Here is a 23,048-nt window from a genome sequence, read left to right as displayed (position 1 = left end):
ACATACTTCATGTATCCTTCCATACACTCTTTTTTCCAACTTTGATCTTTCTTTATATTTAAGTTGATGAATTTCTGAAGATTCATCTTAACTGCTTTGTTCCTTAACTTTGACTGTTTAATATCTGGAATAGTTTTGAGACTTCTGTAAGCCTTTCTGAAATGGATCCTTTTCTAATTTTTTTGAAAACTTGGATACCAAATCAGTTGCACTTGAGGTAGATGGAAGGTGTTTCTTTTTTCAAGAACATTTTCCTAGCAGTGGCTACCCCAGTCTGAGTGCAGTTCTTCAGCATGCTGCCCTTGGTAATCACAATCAGTATGTGCTATCTTGGGGGTAAGACTGCTGTTTGGAGTTTACTCTGTGTAGTTTATATGCCCGTTGTACCAAGACATCTGTTTCTAAATTATTTTCAAGAGAAAATGGTAGAATGTTAAGTGTAAAAATACATAAACTGGAGAAAATACTTCTTACAAAATTGTCAGATCGATTCTAATTAAATGCCTTGTAAAATTTATTGTGGGTTTTAAGATAGAAGCAAACTAAACTGTAAATTAGCAGGAAGCTTAAAGGAGCATATTTTTTCCACCATAACATTGATTTATGAATTGCTTTATGCTAGCAGACTTGAGTTGTGTGAGACTGAAAATTGTTTTTTATGGTAAAGCCAGGAAAGTAATGTATTCATTACTGCAGAGTCTGCAGAGGAAGCAACACATATGGACTGCTACTACTAATGCAGAATTTGTACTGTTTCATAATGTCAAAATATAGCTTCTCACAAGAAAATGTTTTAAAATTTTAATGTTTAATCTCAAAGTTTTGTAATACAGCTTTAGAGAAAGGATGATCCCATTTGAATGTGATGGGTCAGCAGAGATTATTAAAACTATCAAAAGATATTTTAAATGGTTGCAAATTTCAGCTTTGCTGTTTAGGAAGCTTTATGTATTGTTTAATGAAAACTGATTTCCCAAGTATCTGTTTTTACTTGAAATTAGACTTTTATCCATGCTGGCCTTGCTTCCTTAGCTACCCTGTTTCTCCTGTGATCTGCTTACTGGGTAGGGGAATGCAGGTATGGTGGGAGTCTAGAGCTGTGTGTGCTCTGCTTGGTTGGTTTGAATGTAACTGCTGATGCCTGGGTGGGTGCTGCCTTACAGAAGAGGTAACTGTTCAGCTCTGCTGCTTTTTCCTGCTCTTTGGAGTAGAGGAAAGAACAGGAGTTTGCGCCTCTCATCTCTACCCAGCAATTGACTTGCAAGCATCTATGTGTTTTGTGTCTACTTACCTCTGAAATTACACTGAAATCATCCAAGAGATGCAGAAATTGCTAGAGTGAAGACTGATGGATGGGTAATGTTATCACAGGAATCTTGTTTTCTTGGGTTTAAAATGTGTATAGAATGTTAGACAGGTCTTTGGGCATGTGAAATACTTGGCCATGTTAAATCAGTTTCTTTAAGAAATCAGAACAATATTAATTATTCAATTTGTTTGGTATGTTTGTAAGATAAATCAGACAATTTGCTGTTTTCTGTAGGAAAAGGCATGATTTGTGCAAGAGAAAAGATCATTCTTCCCACTATTGTACCATGCTTCAAATGTGGAAAACAGAAGTTGAAGGCTATTGATTGCATGCTTTATGTTGTGTGGTGGCTTACTTCAGAATGGTCCTAGCTTTCAACATTCCTTCAGGATAGTACTGGTTAATGTAAAAATTGATTTCACTTTGCCACGTTATATTGTGGTGTATCCCAGAGCTAAAATTCAGTAAAAAAAAAAAAGTTACCATTTTTTCAATACTTCTTCTAGGACTTCAGCAGGTGAAGAACAAAATTGATGTTTCTATGTGCATTCCTGCACCGTTTAGGATGACAGGACACTGTTGAGTATTTGTGGTGTTTCTGAAGGGTTTCCTATCTATAGCACTGTGGCTTTAAAAAAAAGGAGGGGGGTAAAAAAAAAAAAAATGCATCAGAGAAGTTATCAAAAATTAGCAGTTTTTCTCTGCACCTTCCTGTGTAGAAATTCACTCCTGACTTGTCCAAGGAATCCAACTAGAAATTCTGACAAGGAACTAGAGTGTCCTGGATAAATCATGTGGATTTTTAATCTATAGACTTCTTTTTGAAGACCACTTGTTGACAGATGTTCGATTTATTTTTTAAATATCACATTATCCATTAGATTAGTTTTTAATTTACTGCTGTTTGTAAAGAGAGACTAGAATTACCCGTAATCATCTGTCACTTTGAAAACACGCATGGCGGGCATAGGCTGGATGCAGCTTGCAGCTTCATTTCATGTAGTGACTCTTTATGTTACTACTGGAGAATATTAAGATTGTATTTATTAATATGACTTGCAAGACACATTTGGGGAGCCTGTTCTGCTTCTTGTGGCAAAACATTTCCTAATATTGGGTATATTCTGAAAATATTCTCAAATTGATGGCGATTTAAATTCCACCAGTTTGTCTTTAAGTAATTGAATTTTATCTTTCAGCAGGCCCAGCAGAAGGTTTGGGAAAAATAATCCAAAGATTTCCTCAGAAGGACTGGGAAGACACTCCTTTTCCACAGGGAATAGAGTTGGTAAGTTTGCATTACATTTTATAATTTTTAGAATTTCTTTCACATACAGTTGGAAGATACATCTGCCTTCATGCAGGAATCTGTATTATCTAACCCAACAGGGAATGGATAGAAATTATGTGAGTAGAGGGGATAGATAATAGCTTTAAAAATAATAATTTTGACTCACAGAAGAAATTTATTCTGGTCTGTACCACTAAGTAGTTATTCCTAGAATACAGAAAAACTCTGCTGCAAATTTAGAAATACTGTGTTTAAGAAAAATGTTTATTTGTGTCAGTAAATTTATCATTGACTACATTTTTAGAAGCATCCTTCAGATGGCAGATGACTTTTCATTGTCCAAATAAATACAGATGTGTATTTGTATATTGTAGATTAAAAAATGAATTAAAAATAGTACCCCAATTAATTGGCTTGATTAAAATGGTCAGTCTTTATCCAGTATTCTGTCCTTGACAGATGGCATGATGGGTGCTTACAAGAATGGTACACTGAACAGGGCTAGTGTACAGTGATCTATATTAGATGCCCTCGCTGAGAATTCACTAAGTGCCACTTCTTTCCCTTCCTTGATCTCATATTTTGCAATGCAATAAAAAGGTGTATCTTATCTGGATCAGGGATTCATTAAACATATGGCTTTCAAAATCCTGCAGAGAAGTGAAATACTGTGGTCATACTCTGCAAATTAGGTTTCTGAGAAGTCAGAGTGAAACTCTAGACTGCCGTGAACTTAGGAACTTCTGGGGCAGGATGAGCTAGAGGAGGAGATGGGCCATAGGAAATGTTGCAAGAGAAGTCTTTGTACTGTGGGACAAAATAAGCTGCAGAGGACAAAGACACTGACTCTTCACTGAATTTATTACACAGATACAGCAAACATAGCAAGCTTTTACCAGTGTGATACCTTTCAGCCAGTGCTCAGCTCCCTTACTGAGTCATAACATGCCATTGGCCATGAGTTGTCTTCTCCAGTGAAAGAGAGGGGAGGGCATCTTGGTGTTTACTGCTTGCTTTCTGGTATAGCAGAGGTTTCTGTTGTTCTCTCTGTGGTGGTGGACGCGACTGGTTGCTCGTTTTCTTCAACATTGTGGTTTTCATTTCTTCATAGTCAAGCATAAGCCTTATGTTTGAGGGGATGTCATGCATTAATCACTGGTGTAAGCATTATTTCTGATACACGTGATGGATGGTTACAGTGTTTGTGGTACACTTGCATAATACTGCATTTGGCAATGTAGTGCTGTGCTGAAACAATGGAAGCTCCTGCTTTCTCTGAAGTGTTTCTACTGCTGTTACAACATTATACCGCTCTGTATAGCAATTGCTGTTTGCTCTAGCTGGTAATTCTCTACTTAATACATGCCTAGCCAGCACGTGCTTGATGACTGCTGACTGAGTTCAGATCAGTGGCTTTTTTATATAGTACCCACAGTTGTAGCTCATTAGAAGAGAAATAAACTTTGATGCCAAGGCTTAGGGGTGTTTTCTTTCTTTAACCACTCTCTTGGGGTTGAACTAGGTGGTTTGATCTTGCCTTAAACAACTGCAAGAGTTTGAATCATACTAAGATTTATTTTCTCATACAAATCTTCCTTACCTATTTCAAAGTAAGTAATGTATCTGACTTCCAGGGATGTGTTGAAATAAACAAGCACAAGTTTCTTAGAGCAGGCAGGCTGCTTAAGGGATATATCTGTACCTAAATGTTATTTCCCATTTAATTATAGGTTGTTAGCACTACAAGAAATACCTTTCTAAAGGAGGATTTTATTTTTATTCCTTGATTGAACGAAACATTATTTCTGTATCAGTTCTCAAATAACTCATTAGGCAAAGCCATTAAGACTTTAAACTTTCCCAGTAAAATGAAATCCGACAACTTAAAAGTTAAGGACATCTATTCAGCCAGTTGGCAAAATTAGTCAAATTTTTATTTGCTTTTCAAATGTGGTAATAACATTTTAATTAATTAAGATCAAGGAGTTAGAGATATTGCAAATATCAAGTACAAAAGTAAATCACTATGAGAGTCAGATTTTGGCAGGATGTGTTTTTTAATGTTTTGGATGAGTGTAACATGAATCAACATTAATTCATGGAAAGGAAAGAATAAACTCTGTGCTACCATTTTCTGTTTGTCACCCGAAGGGCAGCTTTAATATCATTAACAGGCAAACAGGTAACATGCAAACCTTGGAGGGGGGTGGGTGGGAAGGGAGAAAGAAGGTAAGAGAGAATAGTTGACATAAATGTGTGTGAAGATGAAGGTAGACGTATTTATGAATTGCACTTAGTTCTACGAGTAGTTTGAGTTAAAATCCTCTTAAATGTAATTCCTTTCCTTTAAGTGGAGGATCTTTATGGAATTTTATGGTTTCTCTGAAATAGGAAGAAAAGCAATGGTTTGTATCTGAAGAACGTTAAGGTCTCTTCACTGTTTTCATGAAGGAAAAAAGGCCCAAGCTTTTGATGCCTAGCAATAGGGTTGAAGGGAATTTTGATTTTTTGAGTCTTGTCTTCTGTCAAAGTTAGTACTTCTGCCATGAATCATGGAGATCTTCAGCTGATTATTGATGAAGATCTCACCACCCTGTCCCTCACCCCTGCTCATTTGTAAAGCAAATGATTTGCCTGTGAATTGGGACATTTGGAATTTATTTTTTTAAACTTTTTTGCCAAATAATACAGGTTGTCTTGGCATCTAATGGGTGATACGATGTAATAGTTGTTTCCCATACATGTTGTTAATTTTATGAAACAAGGAGGGTGAGGGGGGAAATAGTGGAAAAGACCTATGCTCAGCCCTGCCTCCCAAGCTTTAATACTTTAAGATGGAGAATGCCTGTTTGGACCCCTTGTGATCTCCAAAGCTTGTGGAGATGCTGTTAGTCCAAGCTCCAGCCAAAAACTGGTGGACAAAATCCTCTGAGACTTTTGTGGAGGACTTTTCTCTTTCCTCAACCTTGCACGCCCCCCCCCCCCCCCCCCCCTTCTGGGCTTGAATTTGTGTAATCAGATTTCTGAGACATAAATTAAGACAATGTAGAGAGTGGAGTTGTGCAGGTAATTTTAATGTTAAATAATAAAAATACTACCAATACTAGTTTTCATTTTGTTGAGCCCAGTTTTGAAAAATGGGCTAGCATGGGAAAAACTGGGCCTAGTGGACCTGCCCTTGGCTGAGTGAAAACAAATCATTTTGAGAACATCTTATCTAGGAAAGATGATAACACTATTTCAACTTCTATTTTAGATTTGACTGTATTTGTAGTTTTGTTAATTTGACACAAATATGCAGAGAATTGGGTCATTAAAGAATATAATTGCAGTTTGAACTTTACTGATTAGTGTTCTATTTGATGTATATATATTCTGTTTTAAAGGATTAAGAGCTACTTAAACTGTTTCTATGTGTGTAGCATGTTAGCTATGTTCTGGTCTTGTTTAACAAACACAGAAGTTATGGAATAAACACATTGTCCAAAATTCAACAAAAATATACTTTATGAAATATTATTGAAGTGTTTTAATTTGTCTTGTTCAATAAATTGTGTGTCTTCTGGTTGTCAGTGGTGAGCAAAGCCACGAGTCTGTTGAGGGAAAGATACTGTCAATAGGTCTTGGTCAGTGTACCTTCTTAGAGCTTCTACTTATCTGCATTTCATCAAATTACCTGAAGAGATTTTTCTTAATCTTCTGCTCTTTGCATTTGCCATTTCTCTAATGGTTTCACAGTTTTTAACTTTGTTCTGTTTATAGCCGAATACAGAAACTTTGATAAGTGAGCTGCCTGCAAATTGCAGGTGTGTGGAACATCCCTGAAGTTTTTTGTAACGGATTGTTGATAATTAGAGTAGCTAGTAAGGGCCCTAATACTTTGGTTTTTTTTTTTACCATTTGTTGAATTGTGTGATATACCTGAGGATAAGGTATGATACCTGTTACTTCACAAGCAGTAAGATTACTCTTCTTTGATTTGCTAGAACCTTTTGTGGGCTATTCAAGAGGAGTATAGGAAACACTTTTTATAATTTCATGTTAGAATCTGAGCATCTTCAGTTTACTGACAAATACAAGTCAAAGCGAGTTTCCTCAAGTTTCATGGAAGTAAGCTGACTTTGAGGAGTAAAGAGAGATTTATACTCATTCTTAAAGTTAATAAAGCATTTGGCTCAGAATAGCATTTAAGTCACTGGTTTTCAAATGAATGCAGTTAGAACATACTAATCCAATAGCTGTTCCCCATGATATTTTAAATGAATGCGTTTGGGTATCCTTCTCCATAGTCTGTCTGTTTCAGAGAAGTTATTTCAGCTTTACACAGATATAGTTTAAGTTCAAAAATAACCCTCTAAAATCAGCTGAGACATATAGAACAGTTTAAAATTAGGATAATCAAACTTCTTGTTCTCACTTGTAGAAAGAATCTTTGAGAGCGTATGTTGGTTGAATGAGTTAGCTTTAGGTTTCTGCATATTTTTCTTATTTATAATCCAGTTTTAATTCTGCTGTGTGCCTTTCTAGACATCATAATTAGGTATACATCAAAGGAGGGAGCTTTGGTATGCAGTGTTACACTGTACACTCATTTTTGTCCCAGGGCTAAATTATCTAATCTAAGTGTCATCTGCATTACTCAGTGTTGGGAGGCTAGTGTTAATTAGGCTAATGAAAGTCATACCTAGAAATAGGTATGTTGTCTTAAGTTTGAGCTAGATATACTGTGTTTGTGCAGTTTATAAGTAGCAGGGAAGAAAATTTCCAACTATAACTGGTGGTGGTAGTAGTAGTACTGTCATGAATTAGTAATTTTCATTTCAAGTATGTGCAAGTATAGAAATGAACACACATTTCTAGACAAGCTAATCACCTATCCAAATAATTACTTAAATTGTAAAATGTAATTTTAAATTGTAAAAACTGCTATTTAATACAATCCTTTGAAGATAGCTTACAAATGTTATGATACTAAGAGAAATGCTTCTGAAGAAAGGCTGTATATGTCCCTTTGAGATCTGGTAGGATGCCTGTTTCTTCCTAGAGGAGGAGTTGGTGGTGGTGGAATGACCGTATTACTCCTTTGTGTAGAGCCTTATCTTTACTGTACATTTTAGCATTTCTGCACCATCGAGCAGTTTCAAGTATGAACTCTTAAATAGATGTGAAGTGTGCCTTTTATGAAATACTGGATTCAACTTTCAAATTCCAAGTAACCTTAGACATGAAAAAAAATCAAATGAGAGTAAGGAATGGTATTAATGTATTTTCAAAGTATGTCTGTATTTTGACTGACCTAGAAGATCTGTCTTTTGACAAACACCAACTTCATAGTCCTGTACAGATTTCCACTTCATGACATACATAATTTACGAGTGACAGCTATACCTTTTGAGATCTTAAATGAATACACACTGCTGTTGGAGCTTCATAATTGGGTCAGGGAGAAGAAAGCTATCAAAAAACCCCCACTAAAACCCAACTAATTTGCCTTTAGAATTGCATTGAAAACCAGAATTTCTGTCACTCAATTGAAGATTAAGGTAAGTCAGATATTAAAGTAGTGAACTCCTAAACTTTTGGAGATTCCAAATGCAGTCTCTCTGAAACATCATTATGCATGCTGTCAAAAGTAATACTTTCAGAATTCAAGTGCTAATCACTTAGTATTATTTTTGTTTTACCACTTTGCTGTAAGGCATCTTTTCTAGGAAACAAATCTGTTACTTGAACATTTTACTACTTATTTAAAATAAGTCATAAAAGACAAACTGGATTGCAGATTAGCCAGTTAAGGCCTGAAGTGATTAAAGTTTTAAGGGGGTTAATCTTTAGATGCTTCAGTCTTAACTAGCTGATTGGTAAGCCAATTTTTCTGTAACCTTAATTCTTTTAAGGACCTGAATAAAGGACTGTCTGCAGCATCCATTTAACCTTCAGTGCACTTGGTCAGCTGCAGAGATTTTGGTTTTGTGAGGTTTTTTTCCTGTTTCCCCTCAAACTCTTTTTACCTCTTGGAAGTCATTACATATGTAATTATTTAATGAACAACTGCCTGACAGAGCTCAGTATAGCACTTATAAAGGCATTGTGTTCTTCTTTCATTCTCAAGTTGCAGTTCAGGTCAGCAGTTAGCAGAAAACAGATGATAGCAAAAGTACAGCTAACTTTTTTATCGGAGTTGTGTTACGGACTCAGTTTATATTCGTTGAACTTGCTTATATTAGCCTCCAGTAGAAATCTCACAGCACCATAGATGTGGTGTATTTAACAGTAATGTCTCTGCTGTGCTGTAAAATAGTTGTATTGTGGTTTTAGAATCCCATTGCTTTTACTGAGTAGATTTTAGCTCCTGAATTTCATAGGCTAGTGGGGTAAAATAATTTGATATTGAAATCTAAGGACTTGCAAGTAGTCCTTGTGTAGCAAAACTTGGGCTTACTTGACTAAATACTGTGAAAGGGTGCAATTAATATTTTTTATTTTTTCCCAATTGAAAACAAAAAGTGGAACACTTTATAATACAGTCAATATTTTTAGTAAAAATGGTAAAATACTGAAGTATTGAATATTCTTTGAGCTTCGCAGTTTCACAGGGTACAAGTCTGGAGTGTATAATACCCTTGGAATAAATGGTTTTGTGACTAATGTATTTCAGTAAGAATTTTTTTCCCTTTCAATTTATCCTATTATCTGCATGTATTCAGTGTGAACATATAAACATTTGTGAACATTTTTCATGCTTATTTAGAGAAACTAAAAAATGGTCTGGACTAAAAAGGCAGAGCAACGTATAACTCAAACACACCATATGAAAATGGGCTATATTTCCAGAAAGCAAAACTGAAGAGCAGCAATCCTATTATATTTCATTTTTTAAGAGGAAAAGTTATGGGAAAATTTTTGTTTTAAGCTTTCTTTTCCTTGAACGCTTTGTAGAATAGCCTGGTTAGGGATGTGCTTTGTCTTTTTCAAAAAATATCTGTTTGTGCTTGAAAGTTAACTTGGATGAATGCAATACATGACCTTAAAGTGCTGTATGTTTTTGAATAGCTGAATGTGTTCTTAACATGAGAAGAGGTTCCTTACTCTAAGTGACCTATTCCACTTTGGACTAATCATCACTGAAAATTATTACAGAATAGTTCGATATGAAGAGAAGTTATGTAAGTTTGGAGTGCAAGCAACAGAAGAGAAATTTGTCCAGAAAAACATAAACCAGTGTATACTTTTAAGTCAGTTAAAAGTACTGGAAGTGCTGTACCTTCTGAGTTTACAGTACTATTTTGATGTTGTCCCAGATACACAGAAATGAATAGAGATGTTTTTCTGTGCACTGTAACATCCAGAGCTATTGTTAATCAAAACTACTTTTTTCCAGTTGTTTCTTGTGCTATATGCAGTTGGCTGTCCTTGTCTAGGTTGTTAGTATACAGGTGTCAGCATTTCTCCATCCTTTGTCTTGGCAAACAAGAGTGTTGTGCATCTTCAGCTAAGTGTGAATCAAAGAAGTTTAGCTTTTGAAAGAAGGTAAGCACTATTCTGAGGTGGCCAAAGGTTAGACATAAGACTTCAGGTAGATAAAACAAAGAGAATAAACTGTTCTCCTTGTCCTCTGACAGTAAGGTGAGTAATGGTGAAGGGATTCTATAGCAAGGAAGATTTGGTGTAAACAGTAAGAAACGTCTAAATAGATGGAGCTCTCACTGCTTAGAGTGTAATTTTAGAGCAGTATTATTTGTTTTTAATGTTAGACAGATACCTATGAGGAATGACTTGTGTGAGGCTAATAGTATGGCATGAAAAGGGGAATAGCTTGGATAGTCTCCTGAGGTTCTTTTTAGATTTCTTAATCTGAAAAGCTAAGGCTTTGGCTCTCTATCTGCCTGCTTGTTTGCTTCTCTCCTGAGAGACACGGTAATAACTCATTGGGAAGCTACCAAACAGAGACATGGGAATGGCGATGAATGAAGAAATCTGTGTGGATTACCATAAGAGATGAGAACTGGTCTTTAGGTATGATTGTCAGGTGTTTGTCCTTGCTGTTAGCTACAGCAGGTTTTTTTTTTTTTTTAAGAGTTCTTTATGTCACTGTTGGATCGGGTTCCTGTAACTACTAGAGAGGTAGAGAGAAAATTAACCTTGGACAAATGTAACAACCCAATAAGGCATTGAAGTGAAGTACCTCAGAACCACTTAAAATTTGGTGTTTAAAATTACCATATTTTGTTTCAGCCCATTATTACAGATAATTATTTGTCAGCCTTCTGTAAGAAACTGGATTTTTTTTTAAGCTTTAAGTGCTGTTATTTAGGCAATTTTTTGACAGAAGTTTCTGGGGGGTTTTGTTTGTTTGGTTTGGTTTTTCTGTGTGCTTGTGCAGGAAGCTGAGAATTTGTGTGGTTTTGGGGAGAGCCAGAAAGCAAGACTGTTGTCTATTGAATTTATAACTATATATCCAGTTGTCACAAAACTATCCTTTCTAGGGTTGTGTGAAGGACCAGAAGGGCAGATAATGTGCATCTAATCAAACACAGTCTATTGGGCTGAATACAAGATTGTGAAATTTGAACTGGGTCATTGAATGTGTTCTGGGAATCCAGAAATTATTTATCTGTGAAGTTGATTCCTATCACTATAAATCAGTTTGGAATGTTTTATAATAGTTCAAGAAAACAGATTAATAGAAAATAAAGGCTATTTTACATTTTTTTCTGAACAAATTTGTTAATGGTTTGTGTTTTGTTAAAGCTGATACTTTTCGTGCTAAAGATTTCTAGTCAGTAGTACTTGTAAATCGTGATATTCCCCCAACCTCCCAATTTGACCAACCTTTAAATTTGTACTCTTTATATAAATTTTGTTACGTTTGATGTAGGTTTTCTCTGCTGGCTTAAATCATCTCAGTGGTTTTAGAGCTTGACTACTTAAACGTTTGTGACACAGTATAAGTGCTTATTCAGAATATGTTATAAAAGGTGTATCCTAGTTGTGTTCATTAAAAAAAGGAAAAAAAAAAAAAGAACAATAATACTAAGATGACCCATCACAATTTTGCATGTTCTGTGTGCCGTGGCTCGTTGTATCAGCCCTTGTATTTTCCAATCAGAAGCCGAACAGAAATGTTGGTGCAGAGACTTTTTGCTGTTTCCAGTTCACGTGGCTCCTAGTTTTCCTTTCTGGACTGTGTACAGGACAGAGCGGTGGTGTGTTCTGAACACACCCCTGGCACAAACACTTGTGCAGGCCTGGGGAGACAGCAGCTGATGGCAGTGGTTCAGTGCCTGCCTGAGACTGTGCCACGCAGGGTCCGAGGGAAAGGACTTTGGAGGCTTATTTCCAGTTTTACTCAAAAGAAGCATGTTGGCTTCCAGCACCATCACTAACTTAAGTGTCAGAAGGAGTTGAATTAATAAATCCTGAGGTTGGGATGTTGGTTTGTTTGTTTATAAAGCAAAGACTATTTAATATTGTTTCCGTATGGCATATTGATGCTGTCTTTTGACTAATTGCATGGATTGGGTAAAACCACTTTCACATCTTCCAGTTTTTATTGTACAGCCTTTTCAGACGCTTTTGTCTATTTCCTAATAACATATAACATACTGTTTTCTTTTATACAAAACCTGGTATTTGTAGATGGAAAAAGGAAAAGTTTATGAATGAACTTGCAAATTAGAAGATATGCAAGGAAGCTAGGCTATTTAGATGGCCCTCTTCCTCCTGTATTACTCTTTAATAATATGGTCTTTAATAATTTCTGATATGGTTTGGATATCCTGATTTTAGTAAGGATTTGGTAAACTATGGCAATTTTAATGAAGAAACCTTATTTTAAGTAAAAGTCAATAAATATTGAGTAATTTTGTGGAGTTTGCTTTTGATCATAGTAAAGTAAGAGTGTAAAGAAATAATCTACATTTGTATGCAAAATACAATTTGCATTAAGAAGAAGAAGAAAAATATAAATATATTCAGATCTATTTTGTAAATGCTTATTTTAGGGCTAGTCACTGATGAAGAATTTTTGTCTTTGCATTGAAGTTCTCCTGAGTGGGGATCTGCCATAAATGTGGCTTCTTATAATGAATTCTGAGCATGGAGCCAGTATTGTGGAACTCATAATTTTGTCAGCAGTTTACCTGGACTTATCCTAGCAAAACCTTTTCTTCTTTCTCTGTCTTCATTGCTCTGTGAATGTCAGAAATAAACCGATACAGGCCAAAACTGTTAGAAGTAGTACATTTCTGAGATTAGTGTGTTAATGCTGCGGTCTGATCCATGAAGTGTTACAACCTTGTTTAATGCTGCTGAGAGACCTGTCTCAGATATGTTTAGTTGCAATGCCTTTACATTTTTTTTCAAGGATAGGCTGTCAAAGAGCACTTGAACAGGTGCTTTTATTTAGCTGTAATGGATACCAAGATAAACAAAAAAGGAATTTTATTTCTATATCAGCAGTAGAGTAATAAATTAAGCATTTGAACTGGCCTTTAGTATGGCTCTCTGAAGCTCCAACTTTCACAGCTCTGGAGATAAGGCAGTTCAGGCTTTAGCTGTGGTTAATGCTACTCGTATGATGATCCTTTTACAGTTTGTAGTTCTTTATCAGCCTGCAACTCATTAAATCTGAGCTGCTGAGTGACCCTAGGTAAAGAGGAAGAACACTGATACCCAAATCTTCTTTTGAATGGCTTTTGGAACTTACTCTCAAGAGCTTCCCTGACTAGATACTGCAAATCTTGCAGGTTTTAATGCAAGCTGAGAAGATAGGACATGACATCTCCCATCATGTTCTGTGCAAGGGCCCATATCCCGACTGTCTTTGTTTTGTTCCAACTCTTTACCATTACAGATTTCTTTGTTTCTGCATCTATCTTTTTTGTTTTGTTTTGTTTTGCTTTGTTTCTTGTAGTTACTGTGTTTTCCCTTGGGGATAAAGAAAAAAATAGGTAGACTTTGAAATATCACCTGTGCTCTGCATGTTTCCCTAACATAAAAATATTGCAGTACCTGTTTCCCTTTTGTGTGACTTCAAGAAAAAAATAAACAAACCCCCCCTGCATAGTAAAAGCATAAACTTGATCATTATGTCATGGTCCTGAGAATTTTTTTTTCCCCTCCCCGTCTTTTTGGATTTATGTATCTAGTACTACTGATGTTTTTGAAAAACTTTTCTGTCCAGATTTTGTTATAGAGGTGTCCCCAAACGACTTGCTCATCTTTTTCTTGCACTAGCTCGTTCCTTAACCTATATGAGAAATCATCTTTTATTTATGTCAGTGAAAGGAAATAAGAAAACCAGATCACATTCAGATACTGCACAGGTTTTCAGTTATCCTCAAGTCCAAAATGTCTTTGTTCTTTTTCATATGTATTCTGACTTGATTCTCTGCCAAGTTACTTGAACTAAAGCAACCCGTATATACATAAAATTAGGAATAAAGTAATTTTAATGTAATAAATAATGTGTAGTGACACCCCCCACCCCCCAAATAAAATGATCTGCTGTTTTACTGAGCTGCTAATATTCTTGTTCTCATTCTGCAATATATTGTGGGGAATTTAATATAAGAACTGGCTTTAACTTTCTGGGGTTTTTTCCCCCCTGTCTCCATGTCTGCAGAACTTTGTTTTAGCTCGTTACCTAAGTAAAGGCAGTTAAACGCAAATCTATTCCAGCGTGTCTCTAAAACAGACTGGTGGGACAAGGTCAGATTATGTAATTACTTTGTGTGGATTGATGCAGTATATTACACTGGATTGTAATCAATCAAATATGCTTTTAGTATTAAAAATGCCCAATGCAATTATGATTTTGTTGCTTTATCTTAGGCTTACCTTTGAGCTAAGAGTGCAGGAAATATTCTTTTATTCTGAAAAATATAGATAAATTCAAAATTTTGGGCCAGGAGAGAATATCTGCTTTTGTAATTTACTGAAAAATCTATGTTATAATGTACTATTTTAAAAACAAGTACTATTCCACTTCTGTAAATGGCATACACAAAATCAGCCTTACTTAATTTTTAACTGTATTCATGTATTACAGCTTGTGAACGAGAGATGTTTATTAAAATCATAGCTTATAAGTTTAGAATGAAGAATGAATTAGATTTAATATCAAAATAATGGGATAAGAAGTAGGTACTAAAGTTGCAGAGTGCATTTGTGACCTCAGTGTTTTTAACATTCTTTGAATACCAGATTTGTCTAGTTCTCGGCATCACCTCATGATTATTCGCTATAACTGCATACCAGAAAAGCTTATTTCACAATGATTTTCCTTCAATCTGGCCCAGTAATATACTTGTAGAGACTTGTTGGCATTTGTAACTTTTAAGATTTGTTGTTGGACCATTTTCATATCTGTTTCATGTCTTGTATATTGAATTTGATCTCCTTCTCCCAAATAACAGAGGAATTGGCAAGACCTCTCAAAAATCGGGTGGAGAAACCCCCCCCCCCCCCCCCCCCCCCCAATTTGGGTATTTTGCTCATATGACCAATGTGTGTCAGCAGCAGCAACTTCTGTATGAGAAGCTTTTCAGTATCCACAGTAAGTTACCATATTTGCATCAAGTAACAAAAATTGCTTCAAAAAATCACTTGCTGGTTTTAGTTATGGTTGAATCGTTTATATAAGCATGTCTTCAAAATTTCCTGTTTTGGAATTCAAGATTTTTCTTGTTCCACCTTGATCAATACTGTTACTTGAAAGGATGTGTTTTGGTTGTTTCATGTCTTGAACATCTTTCATCTGAAAGATTAGCAGCATTTCCAACTGCGTAGCTGGAAAACTGTTTTGGAATATTGTAATAAATGAATATCTACAATTTTCTTTGTTCTTGGATAATACGTTTGTGAAAACTTCACATGAATTGGGAAATGGTTTTCAATTTATGTAACCAAGGAGGTATTAAATGAATGGAAATCCATTAAATAACAATCATTTTGTCAAGTTTGATCAGACTTGAAAGGTTGTTGATGTTAGCTTTTTGTGATAGTATGCCTCAACTGAAGCAAGTAAGTAGTTGAGTATGCCTGTGAAAGTGTACTGCAGTAATAAATACTGTGGAATCATATGCAATTAATAAATATTTAAATACATTTCAGTTGGGTTTAAGATGAAGACATATTAGTGTTAAATTTTGTTTATTCTGGCTGCCATAGACATAATTTTGTTTGTATTTTGCATGGCAAAGGCTAAGTAGGTAATATTCAGTTAAGCGTTCAATAGTATGTTTTGCAAAATGTTTCGGTTTACTTCCAAGGTGAACAATGATATGATTAAGGAAACTATAATCGACTGTCAGATTCTTGTGCTGACTTTGGCTTTAGACTGCAAGTAGCATAGTGTTGTTGTGGAAGAGTTCAGCTAAAACCACTTAACTCCTCAGTTCCTAAGTTCAGACTGTGAATTAACAGAGATAGCTGAAGTGGGTTGGTTTTATCAAACCGTTTCTTGGGTTGTTAAATGGAAAGGCAGAAGCAGTTTAACCAAAGAAACTAAGAGCCTGTTTAAAGGTTTTAGCTGCATCTTGTCTTTCAATATTCACCATTAAGCTTGCAAGAACACTTCAGAATTCCTCAAAATGAGATCTTTTTCACTGGCTCTCCTTCCTTTTTTAATCTCTTCTTGTAGGAACTGCGTGTGCATTCATTGATAGAAGTATTTTTTTTTAAGAGTCTGTATTTGTACTTTGGTGATTATGAAAAAAAAATTGTTAGAAATGGTTACCTGAGCAGGAATATTAGGTGGCATGTTTTATGGTGTGGTTTTTTTTTTTTTTTAAATGAAGCATTTTGAGATTATCAGCCACTAAATAGGCATCTTTTCTAAGTATCATAATTTTGTTTGTTAAATACATAGATGTGATCTATACTGAAGCATTTTAGGGTGTGTAGTATGGGATAATAATGACATGTTACTTGTATCATTAAGGTGTGTCATTATTACGGCATATGCACACCCTCATGTCTTATTGCTTAAATATGGTAGTGCTTATAAGCTTTCCTTTTAAAGTATTAATTTACTGTGAGTTAGGTCAGCATATTTATGTACATTATTTTACCTATTATGGATGATACCTTACTTGTGGGTTGCAAGAGCAATACTACAGTGGAAACCTTTAATTACATTAGGAATTGAATTTAGTAGTGGTTTCTGAAGTGTGTTCAAAGAAGGAAACAATGATTCTTGTCTCTTCAGATTATCAGTTTTAAGTGTGACAGAAAAGAACGCAGAATAGTGTTTAGGTTGGAAGGGAGCTTAAAGATCATCTAGTTCCAACCCCCCTGCCATGGGCAGGGACACCTTCCACTAGACCAGGTTGCTCAAAGCCCCAACATACCTTTTCAGTTTTAGTTTCACAGTATTTTATATCTTGCACTGAATGAAGTAAGAATGGAGTGGTTCTGAGTCATCTAGAATTTTGTTTCACTACAAGTTACCCCCTTCTTCGGGTTTTCTTGTTTGGGAGGGTGAGGTTGTTCTTTATGCCAGTGCTGATCCAGAGTGAGAAGAGAAATAAACTACCTAACTTAAGCTTCAGTCTAGAAATGAACAAACAAGACTTACAAAGTGGGCTTACATATTTCAGACTCCAGTAAGAGTGTGAGTGCAGATAAGACTTGTTTAAATTTAAATGTAGTGGCTAAAAGCTGACCGTACAATTTCTGCAAGGTTGTATTATTTGTCTGTATGTGTTCCCTTCTACTTCCCTGAAGTATCTGCTTTACTGCTATGGGAACCATATGAATTTTTGGGAGGCTGTGTCTTAAATGTTAATTTTAGGAGTCTAACAGTTAAATAGGTTTAGATCTATTAATTCTGCTACAATTAGAAATGTTCTGCTGTTAATCGTTGAGCTACTTTTCATGGTCACACAAGGTTTATGGGAAGATGCTGAAAAACAAGTCTTGGCTTCCTGAGGTTCTTGTGATAATTACATTGAATAGCAATGGAAATACTGATACCCAAGATCAGAATAAAAGTTAATCAGGCTTATTGTCCAGAATCCAACAGGAATCAGCGCTGGATAGTTTGGGAAGGAGTGTACGATACCAGGAGATAACACACTGTTGTTTCTTTTGATAAATACAGTGGCATATAAGACTTCGTATTTTTTATACCAACACATGATCACTTTATATAATGCTCTCTATTTAATTTTAATTAGAAATAATAAATTATTATGTATTTCTGTTATGATTTCTGTTCATAAGCATGTACATATCTATTCTATTCCTGTCCTACAGCATATTTTTTCCGAGATGGAGAAACCCGTCTGATACAATCTTTCCTTGTACAGAAGCTTTTCCAAGCCTCTGGATACTGTTGTTTTCCTCTGTGACTTGTAGTTCAAATGTATCATTTTTTTGAACTGCAGGGACCAAAATGGCAGGTCTTACAGTAAGTGTGTACCTCCCAGTTCCTTTCCTAATAGTTTTGAGCATTTGAATTCTTTTTTTTTCCCATGGTGACTGCACATTAAAGTGAAACACATTTCACGTTCTCTTTCCAGAATGGTAACAATGTAGTCTCTTATTGCATATGCATCTTTACGATATTTTTTTTTTTTCCTGATGTGCTTTAGTTTCCACATCTCAGTTAGGAATTATGTGACACTTTGTTACCCAATTACTTGGTATTGTGAGACCCTTTCATGTACTATCACAGAAGACTTTAGCATTGACTATTCCAGGTACTTTATCTTCCATAGATTTGACCAATTCGCTGTTGAACTTTTTTGATGTGTTCAGAAATTATCTGTAGAAAACAAACCAAAAAACCCTAAGTCAGTCAGCCCACACATGCACTACACATGCACAGATCCCAGCAGAGATCTTTGTGAAGTTTCTAGTCTGCCTTCATTGAGGAAAACTAACCATTTATTCCTCCTTTTAAAAATCAGTTATTAGTCCAGAAGAGAACTGTTATCCTATACCATGAGGATTTAGTTTAATTGAGACTTTTTTGTGAATGTTCTTGCTCAAAGATTTTTTTTGAAAAGTGAACTACCTTGTTGTTTTGAGTACATCCATTTGCTTTTGTTGAAGAGCTATTAATAGATGGATGACTTGGGATCTTGCTGTACAGAAGCCTTTCTGATTCTTTTCCAGTAGAATCTGTGTATCTGTATGGTTACTAGTTCTGTAATTTAACATTTTCTACAAGCTTGCTACATGTAGAGCAAAAATTCTGGATAACCTCAATGCTCTTTAAAAACAGATTAAACATCTGCCAATCTTCCAGTAACCTGCTATCGTCTCCAGGGATAGAAAGTGAAAAACACTCTTTATCGCTCTCTAACGTTTTGTTTTGCTAACACAGAACTCTTGGAATAATACTGTCTGTTCCTGGCAGTTTGATACTTTCATTTTTGTTTTCTAAAATCTTCTATATCTTCCCCTCCAAAATACAGTTCTGCTCTGGGAACTTCCCCAGACACCTCTCTAGGGAACAATGTAGAGAATTTTACTGGGTTTTTTGGAGGTCTTGAATAGTCTTCTTTGAAATTATTTACCTTTGTCCTCGTTTTATCCATTGTCATTAGTGGTTTTTACAAGCTTTCTACTTCTAATGCATTTCGAAACATATGTTAATAGTCAGTTTTATTCCTTAGCAGGCTTTTCCACCAAATTTCTCAATTGGTTTTATTGGTAGTTTTACATTTAACTTGCTGGAGTTTATAGTTACTTTTACTTTCCTTAACTTGGACAAGACTTTTTTTTCTTGATGATTAATTTTATTGCTTTCAAAAAGTAATTATGGCTACTGTGTGATATTAGGAAAAAAGTTTTCCTGAAAATACTTAGAGTATCAGATTCCCAAGAAGAGGATTCCATGTGCATCTCTTGAAACGCACTCTGACCTCAACAGACTTTACACTCATCGCTACTTTACGAACAGTCAGGTCTACATGAGGTTTGTCACATTGACATCCAGCAAATATATTGCCACAGGTTCTTGCTGGTATCAGTTAAAATCCTACTGCCCTGCCTTTAGAGCCTGCGTTTCCTTACAAGCTGAGTTCATTGTGACTCTGGTAGAAGAGGGTGTCTTTTGTTGAAAGAGCCACTGGTGTGTAGGTGCTATTTTAGAACAATGCTCTCCTAAGGTGAGACTTCTCTGTACTGAGAAAGAAACAGAGGCTTGAAGTGGGACTGTTTTGAGTGGCCTGGTTGGCCCAGCATGGTCTGACTGGCCCGCTGCTTTCCCATCAGAGCAGCAGCTGCATCGTGTTCAGAAGAGCAGTGCCTGGGTCTAGCTCGCCAAGGAAGCCATGTGGGCCACCTTCTTGTAGCCCAAGATGAAACAAAATGGTTATTCTGAATGCTGATCTTTCAGCTTTTACATACTTAGTGTCAATTTTTTCTTAACTTTTCAACTGATCTTTGGTGCAGGAACATGTAATTAAAAAAACGTTTAAAAGTTGAAAATAATTCATTTTAATCAGTTTTACCAAGCAAGGGTTTTGACTCTGAAATTTCCAACCAAGTTGCCAAGAGTGTGCTTTCATGAAAGCCTGCAGCCAGCCCACTCGTGTTCATTTGGAACAGCTGTGGAGCTTGTGGTGCTTGTCACTGCTTGAATTTTCCTTAGTAGGAACGGTTTTGAAATTCCCATACCAAACCTCCTGTTTATGATTATCTTTCCTCTTTGAAATTAATCTGTGTATGTTTTCACTGCATATTGTATATTTGTACTATGATTACCTTTTCTTCAGGTTTACTTGAAAATACTGCACCTCTCCTGAAAATACCTGAGGTGATGAAAATTGGATATTAAATTTTTCTTTCTCAGATATGTATTTCAGGTAGTTTAGTAAAGATCTCTTCAACAAAGAAATATCAAAGATATTTTCATACCAAAGTGGTAAGACTGTACCTGTGGTACTGTTAAACTCGAGTGCTTGTCTTAGAACTTGTCCATACATCCCCTTTGGGATGCAGCTGTGCCATTAGAAGTGGTTACGGCCTGGGCTGACTGTAACTCTTTCATCAACTCATTGAACTGCAGGCCAGCTATAGTGTCTTTAGTGAATGGGCAGAAGGTGTCACAGAGCTTGCATGTTGATTGGCTTTAGTTTTATTTTTAGTGAGAAATTTATTATTACATTATCAGATATTAGTAGGAACTGATACTGCAGCTGTATAGTTTCTGCTTACTATAATTTTAGCACTAAGTAATTCGTAGTAAAAAAAGTGGGATCTAGTTTAAATTATGAAATACTTGAATCTGTATTACTTAGCTCAGCATTAAGTATTGGTATGTGGACTGTGTTAAAAGAGCTCAGAGTTCTTGGTTGACAGGTTCTAACCTATGTCTTTCAGCCAGTAGGATTTTCCTCCTGTTTTAGCTTTATAAATACATAAACAAATAGATCCAAACAGTACATTTTTTACTTTGTATGCACAAATTGTTTAGTACAGTCACAATATTAGAAGTGGCCCCTGAACATTCTGTATGATGTCCTAGTCTGGAAGGGGGGTGTGTGTGTGTGTTATTGCATTTTTACTGTGGCTTTTAAAATGCATGTAAATAAGTACTTGCATATTTAAATGGCAACAGCATAAATGCATGGAGTGCTGTTTACTATTTTTGTCTCACATGTACTGTCTATCTCAATATGTTGTATTCAATGAATGCAAGAATCTATTCACTTTTTAGTAATACAGGAGCTAATATTTTATATTTTTGTCTTACTTTAAATCAAATTAATCTTAAATTCTCTTTAAGGTAAAAATTGGTGTAATACTTTGCTTGCGGTGGGGGGGGAGAAGCTTGTTAAAGGTTGTTAAATACTGAGGTACATTTCCACAAGTCTTTGTGAATACTTTCATGTGGATTCATTGGAAATGACCAGGCAGAATATTTTTCTTAAAATTTTTTTTCCCTTTTAGTTGGCAGTATTTCCTTCTAACGTTTTTTTTAAGATTTTCCTTTACTAAAAATACTATTTTTATATTACAAAACCAAAAACCTACTATCTCTGGAAATAGTCATTTTAGATGAGACGAGACTTATGCATAAATGTGAACACTTCAATTTTTTCTTAACTATTAACACTTGATAATTTACTCCTTATCTATTTTGAAGAGTTAATTTACTCATTACTCTTGATAGGATAATTTACTCTATGTCATTAACATTAGTTTTGTGAAATAGACTAGCAGGCCTTTGTGGGTCAGTCATGAGTTCTGTGCACGTTTTTCTATAGCGTGTGGTGCAAACAGGTATGAGTATAATATTTTATCTTGTGCCTTTTCTTTTTCTGGTGCTGGCATTAAAAGAATATATTTAGTCAGGTATTTACCATCTAAAGGTATTTTCACTGTCTTATTTCAAATATCTGACTCTTGGTGCCAACTCTGGAGTGAATTGACATTCAATAACCACTCTGTTAGAGTAATCGGTAGAAGTTGGTTAGCATCAGTTACATGAAGAAACCACAAGTATCTTGCTTCCAGCTGATACTGGAATCTGGTACTAGAAGGTATGTGCCCCCCTCAATACACTCAAGGGCAGGGCTGCTGTCCAGAGGAACCTGTATAGGCTGGAGGAATGAGCCAGTGGAAGTATTACAAAATTTATCAAGGAAAAATCCAAAGCCTTGTGCTTGGGAGGGAAGAACCACCTGTAGTGTTTCAGGTTGGAGACTGACTGGCTGGGGAGCATCTCTGCTGAAAAGATCATGGAGATTTTGCTAGACAGCAAGCTGGACGTGAGCCAACTGTGTGCCCTGGCAGCAAAGATGACCAACAGCATCCCAGGCTGCATTAACAGCATCACAGCCAGGAGACTGAGGGAAGTGATTAACAATGTCCTTTACTCAGCACTTGATAGATCCCATCTGAAACGCAGTATCTGGTTTTGGGCCTCCCAGTACAAGAAGGATGTCAATCAACTGGAGGTGTTCTAGAGGAGGGCAACCAGGATGGTCTGGCCAGGGCCCGGAGCACTTGCCCTTCGAGGAGAGCCTGCAGGAGCTGGGCCTATTCAGCCTGTAGAAGGGAGAGCTTTGGGAAGACCTAACAGCAGCCTTCCAATACCTACATGGAGGCTGTCAAGAAGATGGAGCCAGGCTTTCCTCAGTAGCACATGATGGGAGGAAAGAAGCAATGGGTATAAATGGAAATACAGGTTCTAGCCAAGTAAGGGAAAAGCTTCCACCATAAGGGGAGTCAAGCCTTGGAACAAGTTGTCCGAGAGACTTTGTGTGGTCTCAATCCTTGGAGGTTTTCAAGACTGACTTTGTAAATCCCGGAGCAGTCTGGTCTGAATTCAGTGTTTACCATAGTTTGAGCAGGAGATTGGACTATATAGGCCTCCTAGAGTGCCTTCCCCAGGACCTCCTGTGATCAGCACCATCTTACGTGTCATACAAGTGCAGAGATTGGTGATGAGAAGGAAGAACTGTGCAGTGAAATTACATCTGAATT

General features: G+C 36.1%; 1 protein-coding gene across 7 annotated transcripts in view; it reads left to right on the top strand.

The window, feature by feature from the left end:
• SBF2 (SET binding factor 2) overlaps positions 1–23,048 on the top strand; it is a 302,250-nt gene that overhangs the window by 83,977 nt on the left and 195,225 nt on the right. For 5 of the 7 annotated variants that reach the window (XM_074884274.1, XM_074884273.1, XM_074884267.1 and 2 more), the window contains one exon: positions 2,509–2,597. In XM_074884274.1, coding sequence (XP_074740375.1) covers positions 2,509–2,597 — 89 coding nt within the window. The remainder of the gene's footprint in view (positions 1–2,508; positions 2,598–23,048) is intronic. The other 2 variants (XM_074884270.1, XM_074884272.1) reach the window with 1 other exon arrangement.

This window comes from Strix uralensis, chromosome 15 (assembly GCF_047716275.1).
Source record: "Strix uralensis isolate ZFMK-TIS-50842 chromosome 15, bStrUra1, whole genome shotgun sequence".
NCBI classification, from domain to species: domain Eukaryota; kingdom Metazoa; phylum Chordata; class Aves; order Strigiformes; family Strigidae; genus Strix; species Strix uralensis.
This window is presented reverse-complemented; position numbering and strand designations above follow the sequence as displayed.